Source organism: Aquarana catesbeiana, linkage group LG02 (genome assembly GCF_042186555.1).
Source record: "Aquarana catesbeiana isolate 2022-GZ linkage group LG02, ASM4218655v1, whole genome shotgun sequence".
Lineage (NCBI taxonomy): Eukaryota > Metazoa > Chordata > Amphibia > Anura > Ranidae > Aquarana > Aquarana catesbeiana.
The window spans coordinates 138,219,249-138,242,493 of record NC_133325.1 but is presented as its reverse complement, the minus strand read 5'-3'; the positions used below and the strand labels follow the sequence as shown (position 1 = coordinate 138,242,493).

At 44.4% G+C, this 23,245-nt stretch overlaps 1 protein-coding gene across 2 annotated transcripts in view; it reads left to right on the top strand.

The window, feature by feature from the left end:
* The window catches only part of LOC141127245 (keratin, type II cytoskeletal 80-like), a 94,074-nt gene that overhangs the window by 62,782 nt on the left and 8,047 nt on the right, over window positions 1-23,245 (top strand). For both annotated transcript variants that reach the window (XM_073613516.1, XM_073613517.1), the window contains exons 6-7: window positions 1,392-1,517; window positions 16,300-16,520. In XM_073613516.1, the coding sequence (XP_073469617.1) occupies window positions 1,392-1,517; window positions 16,300-16,520 (347 nt within the window). The remainder of the gene's footprint in view (window positions 1-1,391; window positions 1,518-16,299; window positions 16,521-23,245) is intronic.

Genomic DNA, 23,245 nt, shown 5'->3' with positions numbered 1-23,245 from the left:
AGCAGTAACTTGGATAGGACAGACTGGAGAGGGGTTGGAGGCTTTGTTCTTGACCAAGTTTCAGTGGTACAGAAAATCTCACTAACAGGGACGGAGGCAGCAAAAAAAACCTTCCACCTGTGAAAGAAAATAAACAAATGAAAGAATGCCTCCTGCTGCCCTATTGTGTTCTGTGAGTAGTGAGGTTTTACTTTGTTCAATCTCTGAGAGAATCAGAGCAGTGTCCCCCACTGTGTCCTGTGCAAGAGGAGTAGCAGCCCGCTCCATGCCCTCCACCATCTCTGCTAACAGGGCACAGAGCCTTCCAGCAAAAGATGGCATCTGCACACAAGGCCAGAGCCACGTGAGATGTCTTGTTAGATGAAGGAGCAGCAGAGTGGCCTTTTGATGGCATGGTCACATTCACTGCAGGCTCAGAGATGTCTCAGGAGAGATTCGGTGTGAGCAGGGCATGCCAAAGACTGTAAGGATGTATGTATCAGGAGCAGGATCTTAGGAGCTCAATCCCCAAGTGTCTCCACCGCTCTACATCAAGCCATGTCCCCTGTGCAATTCAGTTTATGTGGGAGGTGAAAAGTCTGACTTGATTCCATTTAGTATATTGGAAGCATTGCACTAGAGAGTGTTGGGTTTCAATGGGCAAAGTTTGGATGAAAGACTCCGAAACTTCAAACAATTTTTGAAACTGTAATTCCTTATGCAAGGAGGCCTCCACCCATTCCACGTGATAAATGTATGATAATTTATATCTAAATAAAGAGATAAAGAGCCCTGTTCCACCTATGTAAAATAGTTTTCAGGCCAATTTTTTTTTTTAAATACAGTAAAGTAGACCGCCACAGTTAATTTTTCCCATTGGGGAGCTTTCCAAAATGCAAGAGGAAGTGAGAAAAATCCCTACAAAGTGAGGTGAAATCCCTTTAAGAGGTTTGTCATAGGAATATGTATTTTGATTGGAAAATTTAATATTTTCTGTAATGAGCACCTGGACAAAAAGAGATGGTGAATCTCTTCAGCAGTGACAAAGACAACAATAAAAAAAAAAAAAAACATGACAAGGCCTGTAGTTCTTTCTGGCACTTTAATTGTTGACTAAAAAAATTATAACATGTGCAAGCAATCAACTGATTGTTTAACAAAATCACCAGAGAATTGACATCATCGCCTTTGTGATACATCAGAAGTCTTACAATTGCACATAATGATTGACGGGTCATAGAATTGATATATTGATAATGCATACTGCAGAGATGAGCTTTATGTAAATGATTGTGCTTTTAAAAAATATACATTAGTTAAACAGAAACCATAAGTCATACCCATCAATCTATAGAGAGGTCTTATTGTACTTGATAACAATGAAACATCACCATTGTGTTCCTTTCATTTAGTTACAGCAAGGAGTACTCCAAGCTGGACGCTATGAAACTGAGTTGGAAAACAGCCGCAGCCACATTACCCAGCTCAACAGTCAGATCCAGCGTCTGCGGTCAGATATCTTAAGCATTAAAACCCAGGTACATTTTTGGAGTAAAGGGCAGTGTTTGCTGTAGGTATTATGAATTATGATAAAGCTATGATGAAAAATACACTGTAAGTTGAGGTCTAGAATGCCAATATTGCAGCAATTATTAGCAGAACTAACGTTAAACAACTCAACGATTTAATGTGTATCTGTAGCAAAAACATTTTTTAGATTTGGAGAGAGTCGGGGATGGATTTGGAAAGATTCATCTTCACTTACTTTTCCGAAGCCACAGCAGGAAGCCAAAGAAAATCTCTTCCAAGTGAGATATTCTGTCACCAGAATATGTGTCCTAATTTAATGCCTTCTCCTTTATTTTCGTTCCAGTAACAACTGTAACATTTTCGATTTAAAAGAGTGGGTGAATCTCTTCAGTGGGGGGTACAGAAAGCAATTATAGCCTTGACAGAAGTTCTAACCTTTCCTCACTCCATACAAAACTAAAAAAAAAATATGTTTTACATAAACCAAGCTGAGATATTTGAACTCTAATTCTTGGGGTTTCACACCCACTGCGGCCATTATGATGGTTTTCCACTGTTCCTGTGGGATTTTTCAATAATTTTAAAGAAACTTTGGAATTATAGCAGGGAGGCCTCACTGATGGAGGAGCCAAGACATATATGAAATCAGGGGCTGATTCAGCAATCAGGCTCCACATATAGGACCTAGTCATGCCATGTCCATTGGGCTGTGTTGCTTACCACAGGTCCAACACAATGACAAGCTGAATCCATTGTTTCCAATAGGCCGAGTTCACACCAATGCACTGCATTAATTTACTAGAACATGTTGCATTTAAATGCAGCACAATGATCTGCAATGCAATAAAACCCATCATAACACAATTGCATTAAAATAAATGTCAACATAAGTCAACTAAAGTGCATTTACCTAATGTCAAGGCATGTTAATCACTACATGGATTGACTCTAAAGTGTCACCTTACAATGGGTATAGAAAAGAATAATCCAACCACATTTGGCTGCTTTGCAGCCTAAAATGAAGACAGACACCGTTTTTGTTTTATCCAGCTGTATTTACTCAGTGCAACGTATAACATCCAAGTGAAAGATGTAACACCAACATGCCAGAAATTCTGAGTTGGAAAAAAGATCACCCCCTTTTATTGAACCATCTTTTGCTTTAATTAGAGCCTTTAGTCTGTTGGGATATGTCTCTACTAACTTTGCACATCTGGACTTTGCAACTACTCAAGTTTAGTTAAATGTGATGGTGACTAATTTTGAATTCTTCCAAGAATGTTCTCTTGGATGACTCCATGAAAAAAAATGTTAGCTGAATTATATAAGGAGCTGTTTTCTGTCTCGCCTCCTTCGGTGATCAAATGTAGGGAGCAGTGGGTGGAAGTGGTCCCAGATATGGGTGGAGAAGAGTGGGACGATATATGAGCGTTCCCTCACTTAGTGTCCGCTAGAGATCGATTAATTAAATTTAAATTTCTGCGCAGGATATATTATACACCAGCAAAGTTATTTAAAATTTACCTGGGTACATCGGCTGAATGTTGGCGCTGTTCACTGTCCCTGGACAATTTTAGTCACGTCTTTTGGCATTGCCAGGTGGTCAAGGAGTTTTGGTCTGATGTTGGGCGCTGTATAACGGAGATTAAATCTATACCTGTGCCCTTGACGGCAGTGACGTGCTTACTTGGTTTGGTGGAGGGCTTGGCACCTACTAGGGCCCAACGTACCTTGCTTAGCCTGTTGTTGTTTATTGCGCGTAAGGCACTGATCCTTTATTGGAAAAAACCTATGACGCCCTCACTATCATACTGGAAAGGGCTTGTAAACAATGTTATTCAGTTCTATAGAGCAATATACCTGAGCAGAGGATGTCCAAGGAAATTTGACAACATTTGGAAAATTTGGTTGGACAGTGATCTTTCTGTAGCCTAATGACTATATAGACTTCACTGAGATGGAAGGGGAGGTCTGCCTGGGCCTGGATATTGGAGTATAGGGCTCTGTTGTTCCTGCATCCTCGCTGGGATTATTTGGGGACTGTCTTCTATTTCAATGGTTGCATGTGGAGATGATTGCTGGACTCATGACACTATGAGAACTGTACAGTTGCTATATTAATGTCTTTTTTAATTTATATACTATACAAAACTAATAAAAAAAAATTTGCAAAAAAGAAATTTGACGGTGACCGTTTGTGGACTGCAGTCTTTCATAAATTTTCAGTAGGGTTTAAGTCTGGGCTCTGACTAGGTCATGCAAGGACATTCACCTTTTTCTCCTTCAACCACTGTGTGGTCATTTTTGCTTTGTCTTTAGGTCATTGTCATGTTGTAAGGTAAACCTTCTTCCCATTGACCACCTTCTGGCAGAGGGCAGCAGATTTTCCTCAAGAATTTGATGGCATTTTGCCCCATCCATTTTTTCTTCTATCCTGACAAGTGCTCCAGTCCCTGCTGCAGAGAAACATCCCCATAACAGGATATTACCACCTCCATGCTTTACTGTAGGAATGGGGTTATTTGATTGGTGAGCTGTATTGGATTTCCACCAGACACATTGTTTGGTGTTGAGGTCAAATAATGCAATTTTAGTCTCATCTGACTATAACACCTTTTTTCATGTGACCTCAGAATCTTCAAGGTACGTTTTGGCAAAGCTCAGTCATGAATGCATGTGGCCCTTTCTTGAGGGGTGTCATTTTTCTTGCAACCCTCCCATGCAAGCCACATTTGTGGAGAATGTGTGATATTGTTGTCACATGAACACAATGACCTTTCTTTGTCATAGATTCCTGCAACTGCTTCAGAGTTGCTGTAGGCCTCTTGGTAGCCTCTCTGACGAGTTTCCTCCTGTCTCTTTCATCCAGTTTGGAGCAACGTCCTGATCCAGGGAGGGTCTGGAGTGTACCAAATACCTTCCACTTCTTAATAGTAGACTTCACTGTGCTTCTAGGCATTGATATAGCCTTTGAATTTTTTTTATATCCATCTCCTGACTTGTGCCTGTCCACACCTTTATCCCGGAGATCCCGGTGGCAGTGCCTTGGTACCCATAGTTGATTGTTTGCTTTGGTTGAATTACCAGGGACTGAAATGCTCCAGGAAATCTCTTTTCATGCTGAGCTAATCCAAATGATCACAGCTGATCACAGTTTTATGTCAAATGGCTTTGTGTGCCATTGAGAAAATGATTAGCTACACCTGATTGAGTTTACAAGTAATTTTTAGGAGGGGGTGATATTTTTCCAAATTAGCGATTCAGTTTTTGATTTTTTTTCTGACATGTTGGTGTTGTATCTTTCACTTGGATGTTATAAGTTGCACTGAGTAAATAATCTGTTTGAAACAAAAACTGTGTCTGTGTTCATTTCAGGCTGGAAAGCAACAAAATGTGATTATTTTAAGGGGGGGTGATTTTTTTCCATACCCACAGTATTTGGACCAACACATTAATAATTTTATTGCTTACTATTCAGTATAAAGTATTATAAACTTTGGAAACTACAGTGGGGACGGAAAGTATTCAGACCCCCTTAAATTTTTCACTCTTTGTTATATTGCAACCATTTGCTAAAATCATTTAAGTTCATTTTTTTCCCTCATTAATGTACACACAGCACCCCATATTGACAGAAAAACACAGAATTGTTGACATTTTTTCAGATTTATTAAAAAAGAAAAACTGAAATATCACATGGTCCTAAGTATTCAGACCCTTTGCTGTGACACTCATATATTTAACTCAGGTGCTGTCCATTTCTTCTGATCTTCCTTGAGATGGTTCTACACCTTCATTTGAGTCCAGCTGTGTTTGATTATACTGATTGGACTTTATTAGGAAAGCCACACACCTGTCTATATAAGGCCTTACAGCTCACAGTGCATGTCAGAGCAAATGAGAATCATGAGGTCAAAGGAACTGCCTGAAGAGCTCAGAGACAGAATTGTGGCAAGGCACAGATCTGGCTGCACTTAAGGTTCCTAAGAGCACAGTGGCCTCCATAATCCTTAAATGGAAGGCGTTTGGGACGACCAGAACCCTTCCTAGACCTGGCTGTCAGGCCAAACTGAGCTATCAGGGAGAAGAGCCTTGGTGAGAGAGGTAAAGAAGAACTCAATGATCACTGTGGCTGAGCTCCAGAGATGCAGTCAGGAGATGGGAGAAAGTTGTAGAAAGTCAACCATCACTGCAGCCGTCCACCAGTCGGGGCTTTATGGCAGAGTGGCCCGACGGAAGCCTCTCCTCAGTACAAGACAGATGAAAGCCCGCATGGAGTTTGCTAAAAAAAACCTGAAGGACTCCAAGATGGTGAGAAATAAGATTCTCTGGTCTGATGAGACCAAGATAGAACTTTTTGGCCTTAATTCTAAGCGGTATGTGTGGAGAAAACCAGGCACTGCTCATCACCTGTCCAATACAGTCCCAACAGTGAAGCATGGTGGTGGCAGCATCATGCTGTGAGGGCGTTTTTCAGCTGCAGGGACAGAACGACTGGTTGCAATCAAGGGAAAGATGAATGCGGCCAAGTACAGGGATGTCCTGGACGAAAACCTTCTCCAGAGTGCTCAGGACCTCAGACTGGGCCGAAGGTTTACCTTCTAACAAGACAATGACCCTAAGCATACAGCTAAAATAGCGAAGGAGTAGCTTCACAACAACTCCGTGACTGTTCTTGAATGGCCCAGCCAGAGCCCTGACTTAAACCCAATTGAGCATCTCTGGAGAGACCTAAAAATGGCTGTCCACCAACGTTTACCATCCAACCTGACAGAACTGGAGAGGATCTGCAAGGAGCAATGGCAGAGGATCCCCCAATCCAGGTGTGAAAAACTTGTTGCACCTTTCCCAAAAAGACTCATGGCTGTATTAGATCAAAAGGGTGCTTCTACTAAATACTGAGCAAAGGGTCTGAATACTTAGGACCATGTGATATTTCAGTTTTTCTTTTTTAATAAATCTGCAAAAATTTCAACAATTCTGTGTTTTTCTGTCAATATGGGGTGCTGTGTGTACATTAATGAGGAAAAAAATTAACTTAAATAATTTTAGCAAATGGCTGCAATATAACAAAGAGTGAAAAATTTAAGGGGGTCTGAATACTTTCCATCCCCACTGTATATCCAATCAGACATCAATTAGAAACGCAAAAACATGTTGCGATGTGCCCTTTAAATCAATTAATAAATCATATACAATGTACACAAATAAAAATACAAATTTCAAACAAATACAGAAGTCCACTACCAAAGATGAAAATGTCCAAAATAATTCAAATAGCCATTTTTGTGAAGAGGTTTCCATCGCCACTCCAAATTATGCACTAAGCTCAGTTTGTTTTGTTTTGGTTTAATGAGACATCAATTGCTATCATTTTATGGGAAGCATCTTATACCTCCATGTATTCCCTTTGCGTCTTGGGAGCCCCAGTCCACAGGCTTATAACCTGTTTTAAAAATAAGCTTCTGTAAAGTAAGATTATATAGGCAGCATACTGTATGTTGCCTGCAATTGGATGCCTCATAACTATCTTTTCTTGTTCTTTTCCTGTTTCTTTTGTAACCAAAGCATAAACTGTGCAAATACTAATCCGTGATTTAGTAGAGTGCTTTAGTTCTGCCAATAGGTGCACAGTAATAATCTCTTTCTAATGTGCATTTCAATCAGTGTTATTTTAACAACCATCATAAAGGCGGCGGAAGGACCACAACATAATTATACTGTCACTCACCGCCATAAAAAAACTTAAATTAGATCGCCCGAGGAACTGTGATATATAGCTTCTTTTTAACAAGTGTCTGCTGAAATAACCTTGTCCAAAAGATAAAAAAATAGCAATGTCTTAACAAAAATTCCAAGCACAGGCGAACACATTTACTTCACATCTTTGTGAAACTGACAGATGCAAGTTGGATAAAAGCATCTACATACTTACAATTAAATGCAGCTTACTTGTTACCTGATAACAAGCTTATTTAGTAATTCATCACCAATAAATTGTACTTGTCCTTTCCTAAAATAGGTGGATCTATGCAAAAACAAAAAAAAATGACTTTGCTCTCTCCTATTTCTTCCTGTGGGTACCCCTATACCAATTTGTATGCTATAGGGGGCAACGGTGCACGTGTCCCCCCAAGCCACAATCACCCACGCAGGGGTATAACATATCACACATCAAACATGATGAAAAGGCATGTGATGAGAGAACGTAAACAGATAACTTTTGTAGGTAATAAATAGGGATGAGCTTGATGTTCCTGTCGAACATAAGTTCGACTCTAACATCGGGTGTTCGCCCGTTTGCAGAACAAATTTGAGCACCGCGGAACACCCCATAATGCACTGCGAGATCACAGTGCATTGCTGTATGATGATTGGCCAAAGCATGCACCTGACCTGCATGCTTTGGCCAATCACAGCGCCCTCTGCTAAGAGAGCCATAATTGGCCAAAGGCAGGGTGCCTTTGGCCAATCATGGCTCAGGGGGTCTAAGTCCACCCCCACACTATATAAGGCTGCTTATACGGCGGCTGTGTGTAGTGTTGTTGGTGTGGATAGAGAGATAGCTTGAGTTAGATAAAGCAGGCAGGGTATTCAGTTAGTGGCAGTTTATTTGAGAGGTGTGTGCAGTTTCTACTACACTTCTGGTGGTGTGCACAGTACACAACACAGTGCAGCCGTAGTACAGTGCAGGCGGTTTAAACAGTATCTAATACAGTGTGTACAGTTTCAGCTACACTTCTGGTGGTGTACACAATACAGTGCAGCTGTAGTACAGTTTCTACTACTTGTCTGGTGGGGTACACAGTATCTAATACAGTGCGTACAGTTTCTACTACACTTCTGGTGGTGTACACAGTACACAATACAGTACAGTCATAGTACAGTTGCTAATACAGTGCAGGCGGTGTACACAGTATCTAATACAGTGCGTACAGTTTCTACTACACTTCTGGTGGTGTACACAATACACAACACAGTGCAGCCATAGTACAGTTTCTACTACTTTTCTGGTGGTGTACACAGTATAAAATACAATGCAGCCGTAGTACAGTGCAGGCGGTGTACACAGTATCTAATACAGTGTGTACAGTTTTTACTATACTTCTGTTGGTGTACTCAGTACACAATACGGTGCAGCCGTAGTACAGTTGCTAATACAGTGCAGGCGGTGTACACAGTTTCTAATACAGTGTGTACAGTTTATACTACACTTCTGGTGGTGTACACAGTATATAAAATACAGTGCAGCCATAGTACAGTTGCTATTTCAGTGCAGGCGGTGTACACGGTATCTAATACAGTGCGTACAGTTTCTACTACACTACTACGCGGTGTACACATTATCTAATATAGTGTAGTGTGGTGTTGCAAAACAAAATATATATCATGTCTGGAAGGCCACCAAGGAGAGGCAGACACTCACAGGCCACTAAAAGAGGGCAAGCAGCCTCTGCGTCTACAAACAGTGCTGGTCGTGGACATGGTGCAGCCTCTGCAGGTGGCCGTGGGGCACACTTGTCCTTTTTTTTCCTGCTGCTAGCCGTGTTATTGAGCCAGAACATGCAGAAGAGTTGGTGGAGTGGATAACAAAGCCGTCCTCCTCCTCCTCAACCCCTGTCACCCAGGCTCAGAGTAGTTTGCCTTACAACGCATCTGCCAAAGTGGCCTATTCCACTGGCTCCTTGTCCACAGTCACTCCTTCTGTAGCCCCACCATCATGCACAGAGGAGTCCCCAGAATTATTCTACCACAGTGTCGGGTACATGCTGCTGGAGGATGTGCAGCAGTTTGAAGGCTCCGATGCTGGTTCCCAGGTTGAGGAAGGGAGTATCGTGAGCCTAGAGAGAGGGGGTGCCCAAGAAGGACAAGAAACTGGCAGTCATGTACCCCCAGCTGCAGCATACTGCCAAGTTTGCTCCAGTGACAAGGAGGGAGGGGATGATGAGGTCACTGACTACTTGGATGCCTGAGAGAAGAGAGGAGGAGGAGGTACAACTCCAATGAGGCAGGATGTCATCTAGGGGGCAGCTTAAGGGCAGCCACCCTATTGCATCACACCGCAGAGCTCTGCAGGTGCAGGGCACTGCTGATGACTCCCCACTGACTTTCAAAAGTTCCTCGTGTGAGCCTTTATCGACACGTGTGCAGCAGATCACACCGTTGCTGTTTGCAACCTACAGTATGTCTGAAGCAGATCAAGCGTAGCCAGAACAGCAGCCGCTTAGGTGCCACATGTTTGACCAGACATATGACAACCTGCCATGCAGTCTGTTGGGAACAGCACTTGAAAGACCCACATCAAAGAAAAAGGCGGACTTCTCCTTGCTCCTCATCTGGGATCTCCAACTCCACTATAACTCCAGTCCTCTCAAAAACCTGCACTGAGAGGAATGAAGGTATAGCAATAGGTGTCCCAAGTACTTGCAGCCAATCTGCTAGCAGTACACCACCATCTGATTTTAGCAGGCAAATTTCCCTACCCCAGTTGCTAAACTGTAAAAAGAAATTTGGTCCCAGCCATCCACATGCTCAGCGTCTAAATGCTAGCTTGGCCAAATTGCTAGCACTGCAACTGCTGCCTTTTCAGCTGGTAGACTCTGTCCCCTTTCATGAATTTGTGGAATGTGCTGTACCTTAGTGGCAGGTTCCAAAACGCCATTTCTTTTCACAGAAGGCCGTTCCGGCTCTCTACCGGCATGTGGAAGGCAATCTTTTGGCCTCTTTGGACAGGGAGGTCAGCAGTAAGGTGCATATTACAGCTGACTCATGGTCCAGCAGGCATGGGCAGGGACATTACCTTTCCTTCACGACGCACTGGGTAACTCTGCTGGCAGTTGTGAAGGATGCAGGACAGGGTTCAGTATTGTTGGAGCTTGTTCCGCCACCACGGCTTCAAAATGCTAGTGGTGATTCTGCCACAGCTCTCTCCTCCACCCCCTCCTCTTCTTCTTCCTCTATGGCCTCTTCTGCAGATTTGTCCTCTGAACCAGCGGTGCTCCGTAAGCTTTCAAGGGGCTACGCAAGCAGTCAGGCAAAAAGATGCCATGCGGTGCTTGAGTCGGTCTGCTTAGGGGACAGGAGCCACACTGGGGCAGAGATTCTGTCAGCTCTGCAGGGGCAGGCACAGAAGTGGTTGACACCACGCCAGCTTCAGCCAAGAATGGTTGTATGCGATAATGGCACCAACCTTCTCTACGCCCTCCAACAGGGACACTTGACCCATGTTCCATGTTTGGCTCATGTTCTGGATTTGGTGGTGCAGCAGTTCTTGATCAGGTATCCAGGCTTACAGGATCTCCTGAGGCAGGCCAGAAAAGTCTGTGGTCATTTCCGCCGGCCATACAATGCCAGTGCTCGGCTGGCTGACATTCAAAGGGAATGCAACCTGCCCACCAACTGCCTCGTTTGTGACATGCCCACCAGGTGGAACTCAATGTTGGCAATGCTGCAGCAGCTGCACACGCAGCAGAGGGCCATCAATGAGTACCTTTGCAAGTATGGCACCAGGACAGGGTCAGGGGAGCTTGGCTTCTTTTTGCCACACCAGTGGCTACTGATCAAGGATGCATGCACTGTCCTGTCACCATTTGAGGAGGCCACAAGGATGGTGAGCAGCGACAATGCATGCATCAGTGACACTGTCTCTCTAGTCTTCCTGTTGGAGCACACGCTTCGTGGAATAATAGACAGGGCATTTGAGGCAGAACAGCGGGAGGAAGGAGGACTTCCTTACCTCTCAAGGCCCCCTTTATCCAGATAGCATTCCTGCGGGCCCGCCAAACACACAGGAAGAAGAGGAGGAGGAGGATTGTGCCAGCATGGATGTAGAGGATAACACTCAGCAGCAGACTTCAAGGGATGGTTTTTAGTCCCCATAAACTCAAGGAGTTGTACGTGGCTGGGAGGAGGTAGTTATGGATCATGTGATCCTTAGTGACCCAGAGGACTCAGAATCGAATGCCTCTTCAAACTTACGCTGCATGGCCTCCCTGATTCTGCAAAGCCTGCGAAAGGACCCTAGGATTTGTGGCATCAAGGAGAGGGATCATTACTGGCTGGCAACCCTTCATGATCCGCGTTACAAAGGTAAGGTTTCAGAACTCATCCTGCCTTCGCAGAGGGAGCAGAAGATGAAACATCTTCTGGAGGCCTTGAAGAAAGGTTTGTGCAATGCATTTCAAGACCCTGGGAGGTTACAATTTCCTGGTGCTGGACAACGTGTTGCTGAGGCTTCAGTCAGAGGAAGAGCGGTGGAGAAGGTGGCCGGCTGACCGATGCCTTTAAACAATTTTTCAGTCCTCAGCGCCAAAGTCTGATCGGTTCAAGCAACCATCGCCAGCGTCTGCATTACATGGTGCAGGAATATCTAGGGGCAAGAGCAGACTTGGAGACCTTTCCAACAGAGCATCCACGGGGTTACTGTGTCTTGAAGATGAACCACTGGCCAGATCTTGCTCAATATGCAATTGAGCTACTGGCCTGTCCTGCATCCAGTGTTTTTTCTGAACGCACATTCAGTGCTGCTGGATATAATATTCATAGCAGGGCCCATTCCTGCGCCCAACAAGCGTAACTGAGAGGGCTTACAGTGTTGTGGCACCACCACCACCAAAGGCCCAATTTTTCTGCCCCTGTTTAACAGGGGCATGTAATTCCAAATCTTGATCTAATATTTCACAGCAGGGCCTGTTCCTGAGCCCAACAAGAGTAACTGTGTGGGCTTACAGTGTTGCGGCACCACCAAAGGCCCAATTTTTCTGCCCCTGTTTAACAGGGGCATGTCATTACAATTCTTGATATAATAATTCACAGCAGGGCCCGTTCCTGCACCCAACAAGAGTAACTGTGAGGGCTTACAGTGTTCTGGTACCACCACCACCACAGGCCCAATTTTTCTGCCCATGTTTAACAGGGGCAAGTAATTACAATTTTTGATATCATATTCACAGCAGGGCCCGTTCCTGCGCTCACCAAGAGTAACTATGAGGGTTTACAGTGTTCTGGTACCACCAACACCCAAGGCCCAATTTTCTGCAGAATATATAGGGCAGGCCGGCGGAGCTCCACTTACATGTTAGAAGATTGTCATCTTGTCAAGGCAGAAAGATGATCAGGAACAGAGTGTTTCTGTCTACTGGAGTGGAACATATTGGTGTGTCTCCAATAAGTTGTCAATATTTAACGCAGATCCAAATCTAGTACGCTAACTGAAAGAAAATAAATTTTGAATACATTTTTGGAGGGTTTTTTGGATACAATCACTTTTGATCATGTTTACATTTTAACTGTTTACAAACATTTATGCAGTGCAAGAGTTATTTGGGTGACTTAGGCTAGGCTCACACCTGTGCATGCGGGCACCGTAGGTACAACAGCCTCTTCCTGTGAATAGGCAAATGTACCAATGGGAAACGCAAGGAAAAAAATAAGAATAAATGGCACCCCAGCGCATCTTCTGAGAGCAGCACGTTTTGCCTGCAGTTGAGGAATGTGTGCAAATATGCATGTCACTGCACATACTGTATGTGAGCATAGGCTTAGGGCTCATACCAGCAAACTGTCCTAAACACTTGGCTTTTAGTGCATGCTGTAAGACACAGTGTTACTGCACTGATCCCGATGCATCACACTGTTTACTTATTTATTACAGAGATTTATGAACTTTGAAACTTGAATGAGATTTCATTACAGTTCTATTCACCGCAGTGTTGTTACAATGTGGGGGGTTTGCGTCGTAACCCTGTGCTAAAAATTAAGTAATGCATGCAGTACTTTTACCAGCCCACACCACAGCAACACTGAGGTATTAACTGACACCACTGGAAACAAGGTATTTTGTTTTCTCTATACATTGGGGTTGCGCTGGCCACTATTTCTGCAAACAAGACCCTATTGCATAAAACATGTTCTAAGGGCCAGTTCACACCACATGCAGTCCAGTGTGTTTTTTTTTTCTGCATTAAAAACGCATGGAAAGTAGGTTATTTGGTTTTCAATGACATAGTCTACACCAGTGCTTGCAGTTCCAGTGTGTTCCAGTTCCAGAAAAAAAAAAGTAGAACATGCTGCATTTTTTCTGCACTGGACTGTACTGGAATGCTGTAAAATGCATCAAGAAAAAAAAGTAGAACATGCTGCATTTTTTCTGCACTGGACTGTACTGGAATGCTGTAAAACGCATCAAAAACACACGGGAATGCACCGGAACGCACAAAAACGCACTGCAACATACTTGTCCTTATTTAAAAAAGAGGGGGAAAAATAAGTACTGGACTGCATACAAAAAGGCACCAAAAACGCATCAAAAACGCACTGGAACACATCAAAAATGCGCATGTAGAAAAGCACCTGGAACGCATTCGGACTGCGTTTCTATGGTGTGAACTGGCCCTTAAACAATCCCCTCTAGATTGGGTTTTTTTAGGCAGGTGGAAAACTTGTAAAGGCAATTCAATAGATCAGTATTTTTTCAAAACTTGTATTGGAGTTTATAATTCCTAATTGCACTGGCTATCAAAATAAGTGGGATTTTGTTTTAGTAAGTAGTAACAGTGTCTATTGCTAAACTAGGACCTATCCAATCCTCTAAAGCTACATTCACATGGAATTTTGTGTGTGAATAGTTTGCTATGTTCGAAGGCAGCTGAACACAGCAACTGCCTCTAATAACTGCATCCAGGGTCCGTACTGCTTATAGTACAGATCTGACAACTGCCACTAATACCTGCTAGACATGTGCACTGACAAAAAATGTGTTTGTTTTCGTTTCATTCGTTTTTTTGCTTTTTTAGGAAATTCGAAAATTCGGGATTTGTGAATTTGGAAATCCGAAAATTCGCATATTCAAATTTCCGAATGTCAAATTTTCACATTTCCAAAGTTTCGCATTTCGAATTTCCAAATTTTCAAATTTCCGAATTTTGAATTTTCGAATTTCCGAATTTTGAATTTTCGAATTTCCGAATTTTTGAATCTTCGAATTCCGAATTTCCAAATCTTTGGAAATTCTAAAATCTGAAAAAAAGAAAGAAAATCAGTAAACTTCAAAATAATAACTAACTAATAATAACTAACTATTAAATTATAGGTATTGGAATTTCCTTTCAAATGTGACCGTTTGTGAACACAACGAATACAAATTTATCTGAAGTTGCGAATTATCCGAAATAAAGAATGCCGCATCTAAACAAATTAATAATAAATAATAATAATAAAAATGTTTTATTATTGTTATTGTTATTTATTATTATTAGATCGTTATGTTCCATTCATTTAGATACGGCATTCGTTATTTCAGATAATTCGTAACTTTGGATGAATTCGTACTCGTTACGTTCACTAACGGCCAAATTTGAAAGGAAATTCCAATACTTATAATTTAATATTTATTATTAGTTAGTTATTATTTCAGATTTTCGGGTTTTTGAACTTTCAGATATTCATTCTTTTGAATCTTCAGATTTTCATTCTTATTTTTGGATTTTCAAATTTCCAAATGTTTGAATTTATGAAATTTTGAATTTTCTCATTTCGAATTTCCGAACTTCCGAATTTCCTAATTTCCGAATTTCCAAAATTTTGAATTTCTGAACTCAAATTTTCAAAATTTTCCAATTTCCGAAATTTCAAATCTCCGAATTTCGAATTTCTGAAATTTCGAATTTCGAATTTCTGAAATTTCGAATTTCCGAATTTCTGAAATTTAAAATTTCCGAATTTATGAAATTCCAAATTTCCAAATTTCAAATTTCTGAAAATTTAGAATTTTCCAATTTTCGAAATTTCGAATTTCCGAATTTCTGAAATTTAGAATTTCCAAAATTTCAAATTTCCGAAATTTCAAATTTTCGGAAATTCGAAAATTTGGAAATTTGAAAATTCGGAAATTCGAAATTCGGAATTTGTAATTTGAAAATTCGAAATTTCGGAAATTGAAAAATTCGGAAATTTCGGAATTAACAAATTTGTCAAAATTCATTAAAAAACAAAAAAAAAATTCGGAACTAAACGAATTTCACATGTCTAATACCTGCAGTTATTCGCACAACAGTGTTTACAACCACCAGCAAGAATCTACCGATTCTTACTAGCGGCCTCCCCTGGCTACACATGAACTCCCAAATGAATGTAGCCTAATGCCTAGTACATACCACTAGTTTTTTTTGTTCAACCCGAAAAAAAAACCTGACAATCCGATGTTAGTAGAGCGCTCTCCCCTGCTGTTCTATTGTGTTCTGAGAGGGGGAAGCAAGAACGCTGCGGTCAGCACTCTCTGGCATTGGCTGAAAGCGATGATCGGGATCGGTTTTCCAGCATGCTCGTCTGACAGTCTGTCGGACCGGCTGCCGTGCACACGTGCCGAATGTCGGCCGTTATTTTTGCTTCATAATTCAGGCAATCAACACTACTATTAATAATTACAACAGGTGTTTCAGATAGCAGATCCTAAAAAGATAAAGCTGTTGTTGTAATGAAACTAAAGAGAGGAAAAAAAGTGCAACATTAGAGTTGCTGTCTGTTTTCGAACATTCAAGAGTCTCCTTCTTATTTTATAGAAATATTAAACAAGATTTGGGATTGCTCCTCGTGGGCAACAGCTCCAATTTGGTGCACATTTTCTTTTCTCCTCTTTCAGTACATTCACTCCAAATTGGGGTTGAGAACCCTACTATGTCCTACAGATAACCAATCTCGGATAAAATGCACACTGCTTATCATAACATGTTTGCAGCCAATTCGCAGTAGTTGAAATATGGTTCTCATTCATTCTCTTGTCTGGCACTACAGTGTATGAATTTGGAGCAGGATGTGTCTGTGGCCAAGAAGAACAGTAGTGCCACCCTTAAAGATGCCAATGCAAAGCTTGCTGAAGTACAGGAAGCCCTACAGAAAGCCAAACAAGATGTTGCCCGGCAACTGAGGGAGCATCAGAACCTGATGAATGTCAAATTGGCTCTGGATATTGAAATTGCGACCTATAATAAGTTGCTGGAGGGAGAAGAGATCAGGTAAGATCTTAGGATATGTATCTTCTAAAATCATCATTAGGGCCTTCACCTGAAAATGAAAGTTATAAGCACCCTCTCCTCCCCCATAGCCTGTTCCTGTTACATAATTGTGTGATTATTTTAGTGGTACTTGCTTCCACTTCCTTAATCCCTGCCTAGTCAAGGATGACATCCACTTGTAGGTGATTTATTTATTTAACTTTTCTTTGCCATAGCTGGATAAATATCTTCTTCAGGGAAGTATCTTCCCAAGTCCTATGTTGGATCAATATTAAAAAACTTGACCAGTGTAGGAACTAATGTCCCCAACTTCCACTACCCACTCTTTATTTACTACTCCCCCTTCCCTTTCTTATCTATAATAATTAGATAACGCACACAGGAGTTGTTTTGGAGTAAAACCGGCCATAGCAGCCTCCTTTATTATAAAATATAAAACCAACTTTTAAATAACTTTAAATAACTCTTTTAATGAACATTTTGTACAACTATGTATAACTTTTAACTGACAGTTCTTACACCTCCCAATCTTTGGTCTTCTGATGGCACTCTTAACTTCATCTCCTCCATTTTAACAACTTCACCAAACACCATACACTGCGGTACATAATTTACCATACCAGGCCACCAGCCGTATTTAAAAACAGCTCGGTGACAACACCCTTCCCGCAGTGTAACATCTGTCTTCCAGCCTCGCCTTCCGCTGTCAGAACAGAACACACCAGAGGGGCCCAGAATACTGAAAGCCCCCCACCATTTACCATCACCTCTTTGCATTTTACCACCATCAGAGACCAAAGATGCCGCCGATAAATTGCTGCTATGACGACCATGATCCATTCACCTGTAATAAAGAAAAAACAGAAACAGCAAACCAGAAAATACCCACAACAAACCAAAAAAGGGAGGGTGGGTGGGCAACTTCCCCTTTTTCTGTCTCCTCACACTGCTCCTGCTTAAACCCCGCCTATTCCTTTTATATCTCTCCACCCCTAAAGTTAACTTCAATCCCCTCCCTCTTACTTCCTTTCCATTTTTAACCCTCCGTTGTCTCCTATTCCACCTTGTCATGCCCAGCCCTTCATTACCATTCCATATTTCCATTATCATTCCGGGCTTCCCTTGACCAGTGTAGGAACTAATGTCCCCAACTTCCACTACCCACTCTTTATTTACTACTCCCCCTTCCCTTTCTTATCTATAATAATTAGATAACGCACACAGGAGTTGTTTTGGAGTAAAACCGGCCATAGCAGCCTCCTTTATTATAAAATATAAAACCAACTTTTAAATAACTTTAAATAACTCTTTTAATGAACATTTTGTACAACTATGTATAACTTTTAACTGACAGTTCTTACACCTCCCAATCTTTGGTCTTCTGATGGCACTCTTAACTTCATCTCCTCCATTTTAACAACTTCACCAAACACCATACACTGCGGTACATAATTTACCATACCAGGCCACCAGCCGTATTTAAAAACAGCTCGGTGACAACACCCTTCCCGCAGTGTAACATCTGTCTTCCAGCCTCGCCTTCCGCTGTCAGAACAGAACACACCAGAGGGGCCCAGAATACTGAAAGCCCCCCACCATTTACCATCACCTCTTTGCATTTTACCACCATCAGAGACCAAAGATGCCGCCACAGCCCGCAAGGATGACCCCTTAGCCTTAAGGGCACCTCCACACCCGCAATGCCCTCTCAATGCCATCTTGAAGCCCGAGAGCCCAAAGATCAATGCCTACTGCGGTAAGGTGCACCCCATCTCCCCTTAGGTACATCCCCACATTAACCTCCAACTCCGTGTGCCTCACCACCAATCCCCCATTATTAACCACAAACTTTCCAATTGCCTTGTTTACTTTAATTCTGGCTTTGTTGATCCTAGGTACCGATCTAGCCATGCGCCATGACGTCCTTGCCACTATGTCAGACCAAACTATGATCATGCCCGGGAAGGCCACCCGAAGTGCCAAAAAATCACACTTGACGGCCGACACCAGTTCCCTGGTAGATCGGACCCCCAGATCATTCCCTCCTGCATGTATCACTAAAACATCCGGGGGTCTATCGAGTCGAGTGCATCGTTCAAATTCCTGAACCACTCTACCCCACCCCATGCCTGGAAAGCCCAACCAGCGAATACATGCCTCCCTCCTGGAAATCCCCAGTTGCCTGCCTTCTGGTCTGACGTCCCCCCTTTTTGCACCCCAGAAAACATAGGAGTGCCCCAAGATCCAAACGAGGCGTGGTTGACCCCCATCTGCAAAGACATAACACAACAAAAGACAAATTGAAACATGTGCACTTCCCCTACCCCTGTCCTCAAATGCATGTAATCATAAAATATCTATGTATATTATTTTTTTTTTTTTTTTTTTTTTTTTTTTTTTATTTATATCGCATCTGATGACAATTGAGGGCGCACATAAGACTGGAACCTCCTGGATTCCCACCTCCCTATCCTCTTGATTGCTGCCTCATCCAACCCACACCTGGCAGCTTCAGTAGCCGCCCCGATACGGAAGGAGTGTGAGGCGAATTGCCTACTATCCAATCCTGCAGCCCCAATGCATTTTCTAAACACTGCAATGAATTGAAACCTAGATAAGAAAGTTCTATCTTCATGCACAAACAACGGCCCTTCCCCGACCGGGCGAATTAGCAGAAATTCCTCAACTACTTGAACCGGGCAAATTCCCGACCCTGGTAACCTGAACAGTTGCACTTTTACCCCTTTTCCGGCTTGGTCTGTTTTTGACCTGCCCAGTTTCAGCAACACCCTATCCCGTTTTACTTCCACATCCTGCATCTTCAAACCCCCTGCTACTTGTTTTGCTGGACTCACCAACTCGCCAACCCGAAACGCTCCAAAAAACGCGATAGAAAAAACCGCCTTGAACAAAATCACTTCATAACCCGACTTACATACCCCACCTAACTTATTACACAATACCTGTAATAATGAAAAAGATACCGGCCTCCTCGAATCCTTCTTCGCATGGCTCTTCCTATAACCTTTTAAGGCCTGTTTTACCCAGAAATCCTTGGTAAAATCAGTCAGGCCCTGCAACTTGAACAGAAAGGCCAACCCCGCCAATTTCCGCTCAATTGCGGACACTGAACCACCCCCTTCCATGTGTCGTGACACAAAATACACTACCAACAACCTCAAGTCCTGTTCTCCCAGCCCGGCGTCCGCCAGCCGTGTAAACGTGGCCCATTCCGACCATACTTTTTCATATGCCGCCCATGTCGACCCACTCACCGATTTCCTGATCCATCCTGCGGCGATTCCAATACCGTCTCCCAAAGCCACCCCGGACAAGGAATCCCCTCTGTTTCCGCGGCGGGCGCCAGCTCCCTGAATCTGTCCCACTGGAACCGAGACAAGGAATCAGCCAAAGTATTGTCTACGCCCGGGATATGCACAGCATATAGAAAAACATTAATTTGTAAGCACCTCAACACCAGGTGACGCAACAATCGTATTACCGGCGGGGATGATGCCGATAGCCGATTGATGACCTGAACTACCCCCATATTGTCACAATTTAAACGTATTTTCAAGTTCCGCCATCTCTCCCCCCACAATTCTACTGCTAATACCACCGGGAATAATTCCAAAAGCACCAGATTCCGGGTAAATCCCGCCTCTACCCAAAAATCAGGCCATGCCTCCACACTCCACTGCCCTTGGAAAAAAGCCCCATACCCCGTAGATCCCGCGGCGTCCGTCACCAAATCCATGTCACAGTTACTTACCGGTCCTTCCATCCACACCGAGCGCCCGTTGTAGCTTTCCAGGAACGTGTGCCACACCTTCAAGTCCTCCCTATGTTCCCTGGTAAGCCTGATAAAGTGAGTCGGAGACTGTATCCCCGCTGTGGCAGCTGACAACCGGCGGCAAAAAACTCTACCCATTGGAATAATGCGACACGCAAAATTCAACTTACCTAAAAGGGATTGTAATTGCCGCAGCTGCACTTTCCTCTGTCCCATCAAATCCCTGACATCCCTTTTTAACCCGTCCACCTTATCCCCTGGCAACCTGCACTCCATGTCTCTGGTATCTATTTCGATGCCCAAAAAACTCAACACTGTCGTCGGGCCCTCTGTTTTATCCGCTGCTAATGGTACCCCAAACTTACCTGCAATGTGTTCCAAGGTTGCCAACAGAATCGCACACCCCTTGGACTCACGAGGCCCCACGCAGAGAAAGTCATCCAGATAATGAATCACAGAATCCATCCCTGACACATCCCTAATCACCCATTCAAGAAATGAGCTAAACAGCTCAAACTTGGCGCAAGATATCGAGCAACCCATTGGCAGGCACTGATCGACGTAAAACTCCCCCTGCCAACAGCAACCCAACAGCCAAAAGCTGTCCGGATGTACTGGAAGCAAACGGAATGCCGCCTCAATGTCTGCTTTTGCCATGAGTGCCCCCTGACCGTAATGTCTCACCCATCCCACCGCTGCATCGAACGATGTGTACGACACTGAACAATCTTCAGGATTGATACCATCATTCACAGACGCCCCTTTTGGAAATGAAAGGTGGTGAATAAGGCGAAACCTGTTTGGTTCCTTTTTAGGCACCACTCCCAACGGTGACACTACTAAATTCTGTAACGGCTTAGTTGCGAAAGGCCCACTCATGCGCCCCAACGCAACCTCCTTGGCCAGTTTTTCCGAAACCACCCCAGGATTCTGCAGTGCAGACCGCAAGTTCTTGGCCATCGGAGGTATAGCTGTCAGAGAACATGGAATTCTGAAACCCACTGAAAAACCCTCCCCCAACTCCCTCGCTGCCTCTCTGTCCGGGTACCTATTTAAAAAAGGCCGCATCCTTACCTCCTTCACTGGCGTTATCCCTCTTCTGAGCAGGTTCCCCTGTCTTCTTTCCTCTTTTGAAGCAGCGTGACAACGCGTGGTTCCCCCCACATCCTGAGCATTCATGTTTAAAACGACAGGATCCCCCAAACTTGCAGGATCCTTCGTTAAACTGCCAACACACCCCAAATTTTTTCCCGGCCGGGAGTCCAGAGGTAGACGATCCCCCGGCCCCCCCATGAAAAGGCTGGTTTGGTGCCCTGGCGGAAGACATCAAACGCATCCATAAGCTTATATCCTTATGGTCCCACCTAAGAGCCGGCCTCACCGCCCTGCGTTGCCTAAATTGCTCATCGTATCGAAGCCACGCAGTGCCCCCATACACCCTATGTGCCTCACCTATGGCATCCATGTAGCAAAACAACGCAGAGCAATGCTCCGGGTTCTTTTCGCCAATTACACTCGCCATAATGGCGAACGCCTGCAACCAATTACTAAAGGTCCTAGGGATCAGACGATACCTTCGCTTCTCCTCATCTTCTTTTTTGGAATCGTCAGGCTTTACCCTATCCAAGTTGAACTTCTCTAACGGTAACAAGGAAAAAATTTCCACATACTCACCTTTTACTATTTTCTCCCGCACTTCTTGTTTTAAGTGTGCTCCCAGCGGGCCTTCATAGCAGACGTACACTTCGCATTTAGCCGCATCCGCTATCCTGACCACATCCTTCCTGACCGCCACTGCAGATTCCCCCGTGGCGGTGTTTTCCGCCACCCCGGCGTCTGAGTCGGCGACAGCCTCACCCCTTGTCCCCGTTGTTCCCCCAACACCCGACTGCTCCACCTGCCCTCCAACCCACGGCGCCACTATCGCTGGCGCCGTCTGGTTGGTTGCAAATCGTTGCACCAAATCCCTTAATCCTCCCAACAATTCCTGCAATGTTCCCCCTGTCCCAGCGGCGACAGGCTGAACGCCCGTCCCCCTTAAGCCAGGCGATCCCCCCGCCACGGCCCCTAGAACTCCCCCAGGAGCCATGGTGTCCCCCCCATCACCCCTATCTAACCAATTACCACCATCAACATTGATAACAGAATCAGTTAGAACATGTGACTCACCAGGCTGACTGGGTCTGCTTCCCATCGCCGCTGCACTGGATCCTCCAGAAGGCGCGATGTCCTGGCGCACGTCCTCATCCGAACCCGACAGCTCTCCTTCCGACCGAACTTCCGTGGCTTGGAGCATCGGCGTGAGTAACCTCCCAGGTGAAGCTTGCCTGGGGGCTGTGGATTCCCATCTTGTGGCTGTTCTCCCCCTTTCCTTGCGACCACCTGCTGCTGTGCTCTGCTGTCCCACACTGCTGTCACCTCTGCTGGCCCCTGGACCTCTCCTTCTGTCTTCCACTGGCTCTCTACTGATCCTAGCTGCATGGGGGCTGCCAGCAGCGTCTGGAAGCTGACCTCCAGCCGTGCCCCTGCTCCTCCCCCGTCGGATCTCCCCCCTAGCAGATGCCTGTGCTGTGGGGGGGACCGTTCTGCTGCTGTCCTGTCTTCTGGGTGGCGAAGCCCGGGCGCCATAACGGCCCGAAGCCCCGCCCCCCGCGCTCCGCCGTTGTGGAGGATTCCGCCCGGTCCCCCCAGGGGTGACGGCGGCCACCCGTTTTGCTGGTGGGGCCGACGGGTCCGTTCCCGGGCTCCTATTAGGGCGAGCTGTTCTGGATGAGGGGCCTGGTGAAAAACGCTCAGGCGGCCTAGACCGCCTGGCGCGTGGCGTCGCTTCCCCCCCCCCGCCGGACCCCCCCGCTTCGTCTAGGAGCAATGGAGCTACCTGAGCCTGTAGCCATTCCTGTCCCCTCGTGGCCGCCGCCGTCCTCAGCCTTGC